This window comes from Convolutriloba macropyga, chromosome 1, assembly GCF_964194025.1.
Source record: "Convolutriloba macropyga chromosome 1, txConMacr16.3, whole genome shotgun sequence".
Taxonomy (NCBI): Eukaryota; Metazoa; Xenacoelomorpha; order Acoela; family Convolutidae; genus Convolutriloba; species Convolutriloba macropyga.
Genome location: NC_134468.1, coordinates 48,862,347 through 48,879,321, shown reverse-complemented (window position 1 = coordinate 48,879,321; position 16,975 = coordinate 48,862,347). Strand labels below are relative to the sequence as shown.

General features: G+C 33.9%; 1 protein-coding gene across 1 annotated transcript in view; it reads left to right on the top strand.

Annotated features, from left to right (window-relative positions):
• Positions 1 to 291: 291 nt before the first annotated feature.
• LOC142349684 (uncharacterized) overlaps positions 292 to 16,975 on the top strand; it is a 45,107-nt gene continuing 28,423 nt past the window's right edge. The window contains exons 1-2 of the mRNA XM_075401415.1: positions 292 to 736; positions 12,589 to 12,760. Coding sequence (XP_075257530.1) covers positions 594 to 736; positions 12,589 to 12,760 — 315 coding nt within the window. The 5' untranslated portion in view covers positions 292 to 593. The remainder of the gene's footprint in view (positions 737 to 12,588; positions 12,761 to 16,975) is intronic.

Below are 16,975 nucleotides of genomic sequence, written 5' to 3'. Positions count from 1 at the left end.
ACGCGCCTTCATCACGCGTGTTTCTACGCGCCTTCATCATTCTCAGACAGAATTCTCGAAACACTATAATATCCAAGACATTCAAAGTAATTTATATATTGATACACTAAACAATTGAAAACCTCCCGTTTTAATACTTTCTTACATCCCCATACTCAAAAGTAGATTGTAATGCACCGAAGGTCATTTTAATTTTCTGAATAGCTTCGTAAGCGTATTGAGCAGCTTGTATTATTTACAGAAATATGTGCAAGCTGTTTTGCGTTGAAGTTATCGTTTGAAAGTTTTACATTGTTCATCAAAAAGTTATTCATTCATTCAAATAGTGATTAATATTCAAAGCTCTAGATTATTGTATGGACTATTCTAAACAAAGCAAACAACTCGTGACTATTACATAATTAAAAATCTGAGCTAGCAATTATAAGTCAACTGTTTCCATTTGAACCAAAATTTGACAAATTGGACATAAAATTGATTCCACCTTCATTCTTGAAGAAGAAAAATAGAGGACGAGCAATACATGACTATTTGTTACATGATTAACATTTTGCAGTGATTTGAGATAACAAGGACAAGGAGTCATTTACGAGATGGGTTCAAATAAAGACACATTCACCACACAGTTCCTTCAGACACTTCTGCTGAACAGTCACATGAGAGTGTATGCAAATGGGATGGAGCTGGGCATGGCTGATGTGGAGGCATTCTCACCTGTCGTTTACAACATTCTAAGGTTACTAACATACCAGGCGGCTCGTTCCGACCCGAGCTCATTTACATTTTTGACTTAATTGTCAACCAAACGAAGAGAATCAAAAATAGATGTTTGAGTTTAAAGAAATCATTACACACCCAAAATACTAATTGATATACATAATGCCATGCCTCAATACAGCGCTCACGAGATCTACCATTAATAGGACTACGAGAAAAAAAACAAACAACAAAACAAGCAAAAACACAAAACATTTTTACGGCAAAAACTCAATATCTAAAGTTAAAAGCACCTAGTAACAACGTCAAATTACAATCAGACGAAACCCTAACTACACAAATTTACATTTTTCAAATAACAAAGCAGATGGGATTTTGTTTTAAGGAGACTAGATAACAAGTCGACAAAAAGAAGAAATAATGAAGCGAAACTCAAAAATTAATCAACATATTTTAAACCAAATAACTTCAAACGTCTTAAAAACCAGTAGCTTTTTACGAAAAAAATTCTAGATAAATTTACTGAAAGTTCATTTGGAAATCAATGGGACCTGTCTTGCGTTAGACTAAGCCATAGAAACTGACTAAAAGTGCCAAATAACAAAGAATTTGCGAAAACACATTATTCAGGTAATTAAAATCATTAGCTACTGTCTGAATATTACGGAACAAAAATATGGAAAAATCATCCATAAATTTTAAAAAACTACAAAACTCGTGGCATCGGAGTTATAAAACCAATAGTTAGAAGATAAATCCGCTAACCAATATAATTTTAAAGAAAGTGGTCCTGTTATTTTTGAGACTGACTTACAAGTACGCAAAAATAGGTTTAAGATCAGTTAATTTTAAAAAAGTTTCCAAAAACTGCTTTTTGAAGTCTTAATTGGCATTGGCTGTCCACTCAAAGCACTAGATAGATTTAGTTGTTTCTCAAAACGAAGCTTATTGAAATTTTAGTCAACGAGACTGCCACTGGACACCAAGATCTCAAAAAGAAAATTAAAAGTTAAAAAAAAAATAAAGAAAACTCAGAGTAGAAGCCATAAAAAACTTGAGCGACTCTTTCAAACGAATTTTTTATTCTTAGTATTTGTATTTATATGGGGCAAAAAAAGTGACTAGTTTCTCAGTGACTTGTAAAAAAAACAAAAAATAAGAAAAGTTTTTTTGAAAAACAGCTCTCAAATAGAATTCGATTTTTTTTGAATAGTAAAATTCCATATGAGACACTAACTAGCCTTTTTATTGCCTTTCATCTATTAAGAACAAACAATTGTTTGATTTTGTAGCATAAAATGTAAATTTTAATTAATATTTTAATAGAAAAAAGTCTTGATTTGAACGAAAAAATCCCTAAAAGTCAACAAATTCATGCCAATTACCACGTGTTCACAAAAAACGTTAAACCTCGATAACTTCTCGAAAGAAACAAAATTCAAAAAATCTTTATGAGCGAGCTTTCTAATCCTGGGCGAGCTTTTTAATGCTAGCACTCAAATTTCTCTACGTGCAATATATCGATCAGCCAAAATTGACTGAACAAAAAAAACATTTGAGTATATAGTTTCTCCGCCCAACAAGTGGGGTCGGAACAAATATGGCATATCGAATCCATGTAAAGTTATGTTTTCAATAAATATGGACAAAATATTTTTGGACAAGAACATGGAAAAACCTGAGGAACACATTTAGTCAACAAGAACAATGCATAAGTTACGATAAGTTTAATAGCTTAGAGTCATAAACGCAAACTTATACTATTTTTTTTATCTAGAGAACTGAAAACTGAAACATCTAAAATAAAATAACCTCCTGGTTAATTAACGTTACATGTTGACAAATTACGTCAAAGTCATATAATTCATTAAAACTAAAAACAACCCCTTCGTAGAATATCGTAATAAAAAATGTCCTGTAACTTTTTTGACAATTGGAATGGTTTTCTGCTGTTTAGGTAATTCTCTTTATATTTTGTGCATAAATTTACTAAGAAAGGTTTCTTTTTAAAGGCACGTGGAACGTTGTTCCCATTTGATCAAAATTTTTCAGAAATTCCTGTTTTACATTTTGTTGTTAAATATTAATTGTGGGTACAATTGTTTACAGTGATTAGCATGTTTGCAATTATGTTAATGTTTTTTATTACATTATGTTTGCAAATATTGTTCCGACCACGTTCATCCGCATTCTTGATTTAAATTAAATGTAAAGCAAATGAGATGGAAAACTTATAAAAAGTCGCATATTGTTCAACGAACCACTAATTGAATAAAGTATTGCCCCAGTATGGGATTGTTGAAAGCTGCCAAAAACCAAACTACAGGACAAGACAAAAGCAAAGGTAAATAAAACAAACACTCATTACACTCAAAAATTGATGTTTATGTTTAAAAAAAAACAAATTCAAAATGGCTCTCGATGACACCTCAACTAAACAAATTGACCAGTATATAACTAAGAAAGATATGACAGCTTTCCTTGAAGAGACTTGGTAACAATTCAAAAAACGACTGCTGAAAGGTTTAAGTTCGAACAAAAATTCCATTGTGGAAAACCATTATTTTCTAAATGATTAAAATCATTAGATAGCAGCTGAAATCATTAAAAGGTCCATTTATAGCTCTTGTTGTATAATTGAGGAAACAACTGAAAACTGTTGATACTTCTTAACGAAGCAATTCGGACCTGCCATCATTATGTCAGACGATTACAGAAAGAACAAGAAAAAATGGCAAAAATTCAAGGAAAAATCAAATAAAATAATTCACACAGAACATTCTCAGAGACATTCACAGAAATATTCACAGAGAACATTATAGCTGCAATTTTGCAAATTTTTAACGCCAATGAGACCTCTTCATTTTTTTTAGGCGAGGAAACAAAGAACAACCAAAAAAATCTGCAGATATCCAAAACCGATTTTTTTTATATGGAATTGCATAGTATCAGATTGCACCAAGAAATCTTTAGTTGAAAGCAAAACAGTTATAAAAATTGGATTTTGGCTCGCTAGAAAGAGGATACGGCCTGTCTTTTTAACGATTAGGCTACCTATTGACAGAAAGAGGATAAAAAGTGACAAACTGAAAAACCGATTGAATTCTCTTAAAATATTTTCAAAAGTCGAGAAAACCAAAAGCTTTCACATTGAAACAAATAAAGATCGACTTTCTACTCCATAGAAATATAATTGGGTTTTATATTGTTGAGACAAAGTCCTAAAACACTGAAAATTATGTTCATCCGAAAGTCTTTTGTATCTTCACGTGGATTTCATTTGATTATCAATTGGTATTAATTTCAAAGGGTCTAAACTTGAAAAACAAAAAATGAAATATTGAACACTATCTACAACTCGATGAAAGTTCCTATGGAAACTAATTGTATGAGCCCTAAAAACAAAAAGATTTAGCAAGCTAAAAACTTTTTTGTTGGTTCGACAAATTCTGTGCATTCTTTAGACTACAATTGGAACTGTCTTTAGTTTGTTGTTTTGTCAAGCAAACAGAATTGCGTCTCCAAAATATGCAAGCATGCATTAATCACGACATTTTTTTTCGAAACCCGTAGTAGTAACGCTAAGACCCATTAGTTGATACTAAAACCTTTACATAAATTAAACTTTATTTCACAGGGAAAAAAGTTGAGCTGATTTTGCTGCGACTAACTAACAGGTTGACTGTAGAATAATAAAAAAGGGGCATATGTATACAAAAAAGTCATAAGAGCCTATTTATATCTACTGAAAGCACTGTATAGTATTTTCACTAGCGTTTAAAGAAGCCAAAAAAAATTTAGATTAACGAATTATAGTCATGAGACTGCAAAAAATAACAAAAATTGCAGGCAAAACATGATTTCAGAACGTGAAAATTATGGGCTCATTCTCAAAAGTTAAATTATTATGCTCATTGAGGCTCTTTCTCATCTTAATTGCACTTGCGTCAATTGGACTTTGGAATGAATTCACCTTAGTCAGTTTTCAACACAATAAAAACAAAAAAGTGCGAAAATAATTCGAAATAAAAGATCGCGCCCCAATAGAATCCGCACACTTTTTGATTATTAGAGTCCGCGATGAGAACAAAACTGACCCAGATGTAGCTGCGCGCCCAAGAAAACACATAATTATTTTGCAGTTTTTTGAGATAGATAGTTTGACAATTGAAACTTTTCAATACTTCAAACTGAAATTACGCATTTTGGATAGATATTGTATTGAATTAGCGAAAAACGGGTTTTATTTTTTTTGAAGAAAACTCTATTAGGAATCGAAAACGAAATATGTTTTTTTTAAGTTAGCAGCTTCCATGTCTCTCCTTTTGATAAACTTAAACAAAGTGGGCTGTTAAAGGGTATTTGGCAACTTCTTTGATGAGAAAATCTGAAATTCGAACAAGGGTATTTGGCAACTTCTTTGATGAGAAAATCTGAAATTCGAACAATTCGAGCAAATATTTAGCTTAAAAAAGTTTGCATCAAACCATCATTCAACAGCCCTCCTCTATCTTTAGTGGTAAATAGAATAAAAGTATTGTTGGCAATTCTAACAAATTATTGCAAAATTAAAGAAATTTTGGGCTAAAATTTTGAAAAATGTGAACAAAATCAACCGAAATTGTCTCTTTTTCACGCAACTATAAACCTCGATATTTCCGATGAATTCTCTACGATGATTATATCGATCAGCGAAAATTGACTGAACTGCAAAAAAAAACAATTTGAGATATTACTTCTTCCCTCCCACTAAAGTGGGGTCAGAAAAATAATTCTGTCCCAGTTTATTAGCTCGTTAATGATATCAACATAATAGGATTGTAAGATTTGGAAAAGCAGCTCTTAAATCGTAATTTGACTGAAGAATTGATTTCCACAGGTTAATTTTTTGTTTTTGAGGTTTTTTCTTGATGAACCAGTAAAACTGATCTTTTTTGTTGGTGTTTGATTTTGCTCTGCCATCGGAAGTTTTCATGATAAAACTCAACAAATAATGGTCTGAGTATTAAAAATGTTTCTATGCAGCTTTTCAAATGAAAAGTCACTCTAAAACACATTCAAAATTGAAAACCTAGTAGTGATAGCGCGGGCTGTACTAGTCGATACTTTCCTTTTTTCCTTGTATTTTGACAAAATACAAGTCATTCTATAATTACATATAATGAGTGGAGGCTTTTAATAATGAATGCATGCATGGCAATAGGCCATAAAGTTCTAAAGCTTCAGATCTATCGATTATTCATCGAAAAAAAGTATCATTTCGGTATGCATTTTTGAAGATTTATTGAACTAAATCATTGACCCCCACACCCAAAATTTAGGGGAAAATGTTATCATTTGAACCATTATTTAAAAGCAGCTTCTTGCATAATTGAGTTGAAAACTTTTTTAAATGACCTGCACTGTTTCTTGAACTACATCAGATTTTTTACAAAATTAGTTTAATATAAGTAGGTCATCAGTTAATGTTTTAATTAGATGAAACATTTTATGTTACAAGATCTTTCGCTAAGTCCGGCAAACTTTTTTACAGATCAATTTGGGTCTTTTCAGTTATTGCCCCCCCCCCCTCAATTTGGCACCGCGGTTCATATGTCTTCGAGCATATGGATGGCCCTCAGTACTTTTTACATATACATATACGAATCATACTCATTTACAGAATACCACAACAGCCAGGTTTTTGAATTAATACTTGCATGACAACATGAATATAAAGAAAGCATTTTTGTTATCACTGTTATTGGCTATATACGTGGTTCATTTCTTCAAGTTTTCCAACACTTTGTGTCAAAAATTTTCTGACTTTAAGAAAGTAAATTAAAATTTACCAAACATAAAGCAACGTTGTTATAAAGAAGAAAATGTAACATTTTTGGGGGTGCAAATCAACTGATGTGCGTGTTGGGGAGGCGCCAATAACGGAAACGGACCATCAGTTTTTGGAAATTGGTATTGCTTAATAACATATATTTCTATACAATTTTTTACGAGAACTTTATTTAATCAATTAGAATTTTGAATGTCCCCGTTAGCAAATGGTTGATACCTTACTATAGTAACACACTGAGTGACTGCTGGACGATGAAATTTAGAAAGCAGTCTATGTGCATACCTGGGACTTGTTTTTGTACTATATAGAAACTGATTATTATAGTTTAAGCTCAACTAATTCTTGGCTAATAATTTCTTTCATTCACGTAAATTTGTTAACGCGAACTGTGTGTTCCCAGGGTATAAAAGTCCAATAATGGCAATTTACATAACTTTTGCTAAATGTTTTATTTGTTCGCAGATTTCCTAAACAAACATTGTTGATATTTAGCAAATTTAAATATTTTTCTCGTCGGTATCACAAATAAACGGATGTTTAAGTTGCTTTACTTACCAATTTTTTAATATTATGAAACCACCATTTTTCAACAAAATTTTCAAAAACTTTTGGAGTTTTAGGTTAAGTCAAGTCAATATCAGATTGCAAACATTTCCAGTGGCTCGTTCTGAATCCGTCCTGCCAACTTTTTTAGTCTTCATCAAATTTAGCTACGTGCATTGATTACACTTGAAACTCAAAAAAGAGGTTTTTGGTCATTTACTTCTTCTTGCAGTTGAGCTTTATTAATTGAGAAAATTGAAATCAGTGCTATGTTTTTTTATTTTACCTATTTTTGCTATTCGTTTATAATGCTCTCTTCAATCTATATGAATAAAAATTCCTGAACCTATGCGTCTTCTGTTTGGCACTTTCAAGACGATTGCATAAAATTTGTGATAACTGAACCAGGTATTTGAAAATAGGAAAATTATTTTGCAATTCTTAACTTTTTCAGTCTTCCGTTTTCGCCCAAATTGACAGTCAATAGTGTGATGGTTTCAATGAGACATCAAGAAACTTAGAAGTTTTATTAAAGTTTTAAAGAACGAAAGAAGAACTTACCTGACGAACTTTATTGCTGTGTCGATAAGTAATGGCTACAAAACTAAACTCAATTCCAATTTTGTTTTGGCGCTATCATTATCTTATTGACCTATCAATCATATGTCAGAAGTAAATTCTTCCACCAACAGAAACCTGATTCTAACATCCACTGATCTCCAACTAATGAACTCGATTGTACCCAAGCCATATATGATTCTCATGAAATGTTGATGAAAATAGAAAGTCACCTCCGGGATTCGGAGTTAAGATCTTTTCACATGCCAATCATGTTAAATATTTTTAGCTAATCTAAATTTTCTCTGTATATTTTCGCATAGATAACCACTATAAATACAAGCTAATTTTTGTATATTTTCAGTTCAAAATTTAATTTAAAATTCAACTTATTGAATTCTTTGACCCGTGTTATCGACCACGACAATGGTGTCCAGACCAGCTACAGACAGACAAATTTTGGATCTACAGAATGCAGAATCAGCTACTGCGTGTTTTATGTCTTTTGTGGCGAAATGTCGCGCAGAGAAGAAAGAGGACAAGGTCAACACCGATGGTACTGTACAGGACCTACAGGTAACCAATCTCTTTCCTAGTTTGTGCGGGCAAGATGCAATTATTAAACTTAGGAGCTTAATGAGTCCTAGGAATTTGATAGACACACCGTTTAAAGACATCAGATTGGCGATTCAAAATTATATTTCTCCTAAAGAGAGAGTAGTAACGGCAGAAAGGGCTAAATTTCTGTCCGTAATCCAAGGTGTAGGGGAGTCCGACGACGACTTCCTAGCACGTCTTAGAGAGGAAGCACGCTATTGTGACTTCGAAAAATTGAAAACAGCAGCCAACCCCGAAGAGGAGTTGGTAAAAATAAAGTTTATCTCAGGTTTGAGGGACCCTGAAGCAAAACTTAGACTACTAGACGGTATTAAAGCAAAACCAGCAATGTCGGTTACTGAAATGACCGAGAGTTTACAGTTCAGAAGTCAAGCAATGGCTTTTGCAAGTTCTTCATCAGGTGATAAGCCCTTTACTGTGAAAGAAGAAGTTGGGTTCAACTTCAAAAAGACCTTTCGAAAACCAAGTGAAAAAATTACGGCTAATAGAAACAGCAACATGTGCACTAGGTGTGGAGGTAAGCCACACTCTAGTAGACCTTGTCCAGCGCTAAGTAAGAAATGCAACACCTGTGAAAAGGTGGGACACTTCTCAAAAATGTGTAGAAGCAAACCCCAACCAAATTCAGGTAAGTACAATAAACAGAATAACTTTTGCGAAGAAGAAAATGTTTCTTCAGAGCAAGCATCTCCAGCATTGGAGATGGGAATGTTTTATACTAAAGAACAAATCTTCAGCATGTCTGTGACATGGTTATACATCTCAATAAATAACTGCAAAGTAAAAATGCAGGTAGACACAGGTGCAGATATCATCAAAAATATGGACTGAGCTTGGTAAACCTCAGTTGGATGGTAAGATAAGACATCTCGAAGCTTATGATGGTCATCAATTAACGCTTCTGGGATCACTTACTTGTGACGTTGAGTGGAACGGAAGCAGGCTGACTCAAAAACAACTTGCAGTTGTGCAGTCTGATAAAGAATTTGGACTACTTGGTAGAGACATTCTACCCAAGCACGGCGTGAACAACATCACAGCCGAGCACCTACCTGCTGTGAAGGGTTACAAAGCTCATGTGAAGTTGATACCAGGAACACAGCCAATGTTCTGCAAAGCCAAAAAAATACCTCTACCTCTTCAAGACAAGGTCACAGAGAAGCTGGAACAAATGGTCAGACAAGGCATCCTTGAACCGGTAAAGCCAGGAGGAGTCACTAATGCATCTCCAGTGGTGTGGCAGAGAAAGAAGAGTGGAGAATTGAGACTTTGCGTGGACTTGAAAGTGCACATCAATGGCAAGGTCATGGATGAGGACTACCCAATACCAGACATGGAGACGATCTTCCATAACCTACATGGCGCCTCATACTTTGGCAAAATTGACCTCTCAGGTGCCTACTATCAAATTGAACTTGACGAAGAAGCAAAAGATATATGCACAATCAACACATCTCAGGGACTGTTCAAGATGTGCCGACTACCTCAGGGATTGAAAAACTCTTCTTCAATCTTCCAGAATTGTATAGAATCAACACTCAAAGGAATCAAAGGTGTTGTGATCTTTCAAGACGATGTATTGGTGTATGGAACTACCAAGGAGCAGTTCGACAAGAGAATGCTTGCAGTCAAGAGTCGACTACGTGAGAAAAATTTTACTATTAATGAGAAAAAATCTAACTCAAAACCAGTCGATAGCGTTAGCTTTTTGGGATACTCCATTTCAAAGGAGGGAATAGCACCAGATCCCAAACATGTTGAAAAAATAAAAAATGCAAAAGCACCAACTAACAATAAACAACTCGAATCGTTTGTTGGGCTAGCTAATTTTTACGGAAGAATGATTCCTGATTTTGCAACAAAAATGTTACCCTTAAATAACATGAGAAATAGCGATTTCTCGTGGGGCAAAATGCAACAAAAAGCCTTTGAAGACATAAAAAATGAATTATGTGCTAACCCGCTGGTACAGCCATATAGTCTACAAAAAGAAGCAACAGTTACTACTGACGCCTCTGAAAAAGCCATTGGCGGGGTTCTTTCTCAAGAAGGACATCCAGTCATATATGTATCGAGAAAATTGACTCCAGCGGAGCAAAACTACTCGAACATAGAGCGGGAAGCACTGGCAATTGTCTTTGTGGTCACAAGATTGAAGCAATTCCTTCTTGGAGGACGATTTACCCTACAGACTGACCACAAACCACTCAAATATCTCTTTGCACCAGACGAGGAGATCCCGAAGACAGCATCAGCGAGAATCACAAGATGGGCAATAGCTCTAATGGGTTTCGACTATGAGTTGAAGTACACACCAGGGGAGCAGATACCCCATGCAGATGCTTTGAGCAGAATGGATTTTGACGAAGACTAATCCGACAACGATCGAGTGTGCTTCGCAACCAATAACATCTACTTCGCTCAGAGTGATTTGGTGACCCAAGCAGAAATCAAAACTGAACTTGGAACAAACAGACTCTTCCAGGACATAATGAAACGAATCAAAAGCGGCAATTGGAAACAATGTTCAGAAACGGAAAAAGGATTCGAACAACAGAAAGATGCACTTACTTTACATAATGGAATCATCTTCAGAGGTGTTGTTCCTTTCATTCCACCCAAACTACGACACTTGGTTTTGGCAAAAGCGCATGAGACACATCCCGGAAAGAATGCAACTGAGGCATCAGTCAGAATGATAGCTTGGTGGCCTGGCATTACCCAAGACGTTCAACACTTTGTTAGTAAATGTAAGAATTGTCAATTGAACAGGCCTAGCCTGGGAAAAACAGTCTCTACGTGGCCAGAAGCCGACGTCTGGGAACGGCTCCACATGGACTGGGGTTATGTTAAGGACCAAGGCAATATATTAGTAATTGTTGACGCAGGTTCTGGTTGGATAGAAGCCTTCCCCGCGGGAAATAGAACATCAGAAACAGTTAAAATATATCTTAGTCAAATCTTTGCAAGATTCGGAATACCAAAAACTTTAGTTTCTGATAATGGTCCTGAATTTGTAAGTGGTGACCTTAAACAGTGGTGTGAATCACTGGGAATTAAGAAAATAGAATCACCCGTCTATCATCCAAGAGCTAATGGACTAGCTGAAAGAGCAGTTCAGACAGTGAAGCGGGCACTTCAAGCGTGGAGTCCAAACCTTAATGTGTCACTTGGAGCATTTCTGCAAAGGGCACTGATGACACATCGCAACACTTCAAAGACGAGGAGCAAAACTCCAGTTGAACTCCTGTTGGGACGCAGAGTGAGACTACCCGCAATAGCAGATTTCGACTTGTGCGAACCCATTCTATTCAAGGCCAACGAAAACACAAAGACAGTTCCTGCTACCTTCATCATCAGGAAGGGCTTCAACACATCTTTCATACAGCCTGAAAACTCAGCACGGACTATTCTAGTGAGCGACAACCAAATTGCGAGACTAGACAAGGACAATGTGAAAACTGAACCAGCAGTGGAGGAGACCATATCTCAATCAGAACTACAACCTCAGAACACAGATGTGGGACCTTCACATCAAGATGAAGCTTCTGCAGCCACATCATCTGCAGAGCACCAACAACCCGAAACCTCAGAGCCTTCACGAACATCAACCAGGAACAGAAAACAACCTGACAGATTTGGAGAACCTATACCCACAAACTTGCTTAAAAAAGGAGGGAGGATGTGATGGTTTCAATGAAACATCAAGAAACTTAGAAGCTTTATTAAAGTTTCAAAGAACGAAAGAAGAACTTACCTGACGAACTTTATTGCTGTGTCGATAAGTAATGGCTACAAAACTAAACTCAATTCCAATTTTGTTTTGGCGCTATCATTATCTTATTGACCTATCAATCATATGTCAGAAGTAAATTCTCCCACCAACAGAAACCTGATTCTAACATCCACTGACCTCCAACTAATGAACTCGATTGTACCCAAGCCATATATGATTCTCATGAAATGTTGATGAAAATAGAAAGTCACCTCCGGGATTCGGAGTTAAGATCTTTTCACATGCCAATCATGTTAAATATTTTTAGCTAATCTAAATTTTCTCTGTATATTTTCGCATAGATAACCACTATAATTACAAGCTAATTTTTGTATATTTTCAGTTCAAAATTTAATTTAAAATTCAACTTATTGAATTCTTTGACCCGTGTTATCGACCACGACAAATAGTCTTTCAAATAAATAACTTTTTTTCGCCAGAATCCTTGGCCGATCTTTGTCCTAGTTAGAAAACATTACTAAGGTTATCAAACTGCCCGTTAATACAATGTGGATCTCTAAACTGTATAATTAAATGTGTGCAGGTACAAGATAATAAACGACACAGTTCGTAAGAAGACGTATGTGCGGAAGGAGGATGGAGAACTGATGGAGATAGTAAGGGACAGGTTCTCCACCAAGACATACCTGCGAACCAAGTCAGGCAGAATCATAGAACTAGACAGCTCCGTAGATGGTACAGAGGGAGGCATGGATGTAAGTATTTACATAATTACGTCACGTGAAAATCGCAAAACATTCATGACTCAATAATTTTTTGTCTACACTATACTTATTAGCTGACCCAAGCAAATAGAAACATGCTCTTTTTCAAAAAGAGAAAGTCATGACATTTCTTAAGCTATTTGCAGAGATTAGTAAAGTAGAGATTTTACTTCGCTAGTGGCAAACTAATGAAAAAACTGTAAAAATTGATGTCTAAAATTAATGCTTTAATTTATAATTTGATTGCACATTTACTCATTATTTTAAACACTTTATATAACTTTTCTGATTAACTTATTAAGCAATTTGGAAAACATAGCAACAATTCGTACCTAATGGCGAGGAAACAAAATAATACGGATAAAATTTAAAGTTCCATTGCAGAGAAAAAAAGTGACATTAGTTTCAAATTGTGCTGACGTCACAAGGAACGTCGCCGCTCAAAGAAAAACGGAGCAACATTTTTTGAGCTCATAGAAGTATTCATTGATCTTTCAAATCACAACAGACTAAAAACTAAAACATTCAAAATAGGGAAGCAAAAAATGTCAGCAATTTAATAATTTAATAAGTTTTTGTCAATTATATCTTAAAACTGGTTGCTTTTAACTTTAGTCATGCCAATTCAATTCAAAACAGAAATAAGAAAGGTCAACAGTTTTCAAAATAAATAACAGATGCAACTTCTTGTTTTTGAAGAAAACTTTTCTAAGGCCCTTTGCCCAGATACAATTTCGAATTTTTTTCAGCCAGCAGAAGTACACAGTGAATCGTCAAATCAAAACAGAGGCAAAAAGAAAAAAAATTCAATTAAATTGAATTAAAAGCCAGATGAATTTAACGAAAAATATTGAATTTTTTGTCGCTGATATTTATAACCGATAGCTTGTACTACAATTCTATGAATTAGGAAACTCCACATAGATAACCTTCCACATAAAATATTCAAACGTTAGAAAAAATATTCAAAAACTCTTCAAAAATACTGCAGATGTGACTTACAATTTTTTCAAGAAAATTGCAAATGCTCTGAAAGATATTACCTTCGCTCCGAAGAAACAAACAAAAATAATTACTAGCCACAAGAAATATTCAGCCGCCTTTCAAATAAAAACGAAAACGATTAAAGAGCCTCAATAAAGTGGAGGGAATAAAAAAATTACAAATTTGTTGAACTTTATATCACTGACATCTACAAAACCGAAAGCTTTTACTACAAATCTAAACACTAATACATTTGAGGTAGATATTTTGATTAACTTAGGTGTGCCTCCACAGTTCAAACAGAAGAAGAACAATACAGAAGCAAATAATCAACTGTTTTGAATAAAGTATTGGAAACAATTTCTAAATTGATTTTGAAAAATGTTCACGTGCACTTAAAACGATTATCTTTGCTCAGAAAAAAAACAAAATTTTATTTTTTTACGAGCCAGCAGTAGTTTTCATGGGCTCTTCTAATCAAATTAGTGGGAATTCAAACAAAAAATCTAACAAGTGAGGTTGAAAGAAAGCAAGAACTATTTTGCAATTAATTTGACTTTTTTGTCATTGACATCTTTAAAATTGATAGATTGTACTACATATGTTTGGGAAATATAGGTTGTCTCCACCATTCAATCACAAAGAGGAAGAAATCTGAGCAAATTTTTTACATTTTTGAAAAAAGCGGCAGATATAGTAAAAATCTGTTTGAGAATAATGGGCAAATGCCTTTTAAAAGATTGTCTTTACCCAGAAAAAAGCCAGCTAGAAGTTTCGAAAGTCTGCAAAATTAATCTTGAGCATTCAAATCAAAATGGAGACAAGAACAATAAGTTCCAAATTGAAAGATAGCCAGGAGAATTTTGAGAACCATTTGATTACTTTGTCAGGGATATGTTCAAAACCAATTGTTTGTACTAGCAAGTTCAGCATAAATTTATGAGCCAGCATAAGTTGGCTTTCATCAATCGCACTTCAAAAAAATGAAGGGAACAATTGCTCAGATGTTTTGCATTTGCAGAACATATGATTTCTATTTTAATTTAACAGTTGTGCAATTGCCTTTATAAAGATTTTCTTCGCTGAACAAAGAATTTCGACAAAATATAAAATTTTATAAAGGAGTTGAATTTTTAACTAGCCGTTTAAATCAAAAAGTAGAAAAAAAGAAAAATATATATAAATTCAAAAATAACCAAGAAGAATTTTACGAAAACGTAGATTTTTTTGCATTGAAATCTTCATAACCGGTATCTTGTACTACAACTATATGAGCTAGCGCGTGAACTTGAATTTGTGGACCGTTATAAATCAGCTGTCGCCATTCAATTGAAAAGAAAAAGGATCAGACGTCCAACAGTTTTGAAGAACGTATCTGATTTAATTTCTAATTTATGATATTTAAAAAGCACATATATAAAAAACTCTGATATCCAAATTTTTATCTAATTTCTTAAAAAATCCTTTAAAGACGATAGCTTGCACTGCAAGTTTATAATTCAATAATTTCAACGAAGATAATGGTAGTTATTTTGGACAAAAATTCATCCATCCACAAAAGGAAAGAAATTGGAGTACATGGTTATCATTTTCGACAAAATTAAATTTCTAATTGCTTATTTGGTTAAAAAATTTTTCAAAGAAATTATCTTCACTCATTTTCACGAGCCAGCCGATTTTTTAAAAATAAAAAAGTTATCTTAAAAACTACTTGCGTATTGCTTGCGTCTATTGCACGACGAATCAAACAAAAATATGGAGGCCAATTTAAGTCTACCGTCACCATTTGAACTCAGAGAGAAAAAATACAGTTCAAACAGATTTGCAAAAAAATAAGTTTGGGAAGTTGTTTTTGCCCTCAAGAACACTCTGTAAGCTCCGAGAATTACAAACAAGTGAAATTGTGAGGCAGCGGAGACAATTGTGTTCCCCTCATTTTTATAGAAGAATGAAAGAAGTAAATTACTACTGAAAAATTGGAAAAAGTTGCAACTTTACTACAAAATTTTTGTGATTGTTCTTGATTGAACGTTTTGAAAAAACGATCATGTGTCGATGTACCAAGAAAAACGAAATTTGTAAATAGCGGAACTCTTCTTGGATGGCCTCCTTTAATCTAAAATCTTTGCCAAAAAAAAAGACTTTAAAAGTGTTCGCAAAAATTTCGGTCTTAGACGTTCAGAACTATGAAACTAGCAATCTTGCCTCAAATGCTTATAAAGTTACCCCTATGTGTTTGAGTACGTTATTCAACAGAAACTCTTCAGGTGGTCCCATAAATAACTCAAAATATTTCGTTCAGAAAACTCCAAAATTATTGAAAAAAGATATCACCAAATTTTTTGAATATAGTTAAAAGTTACATCTTCAAAATCTGTTTAACATGAGCATGAATATTGAATTGAATTAAAAGCCAGCTGAATTTAACAAAAAAAATTGAATTTTTTCTGACTGATATTTATAACCAATAGCTTGTACTACAATTCTATGAATTAGCAAATTCCACATAGATATTCTTCCACATAAAATATTCAAACGTTAGAAAATATATTCAAAAACTCTTCAAGAATACTGCAGATGTGACTTACGATTTTTTCAAGAAAATTGCAAATGCTCTGAAAGATATTACCTTCGCTCCGAAGAAACAAACAAAAACATTTACTAGCCACAAGAAATATTCAGCCGCCTTTCAAATAAAAACGAAAACGATTAAAGAGTCTCAATAAAGTGGAGGAAATAAAAAAATTACAAATTTGTTGAACTTTATATCACTGACATCTACAAAACCGAAAGCTTTTACTACAAATCTAAACACTAATACATTTGAAGTAGATATTTTGATCAACTTAGGTGTGCCTCCACAGTTCAAACAGAAGAAGAACAATACAGAAGCAAATAATCAACTGTTTTGAATAAAGTATTGGAAACAATTTCTAAATTGATTATGAAAAATGTTCACGTGCCCTTAAAACGATTATCTTTGCTCAGAAAAAAACAAAATTTTATTTTTTTACGAGCCAGCAGTAGTTTTCATGGGCTCTTCTAATCAAATTAGTGGGAATTCAAACAAAAAATCTAACAAGTGAGGTTGAAAGAAAGCAAGAACTATTTTGCAAATAATTTGACTTTTTTGTCATTGACATCTTTAAAATTGATGGATTGTACTACATATGTTTGGGAAATATAGGTTGTCTCCACCATTCAATCACAAAGAGGAAGAAA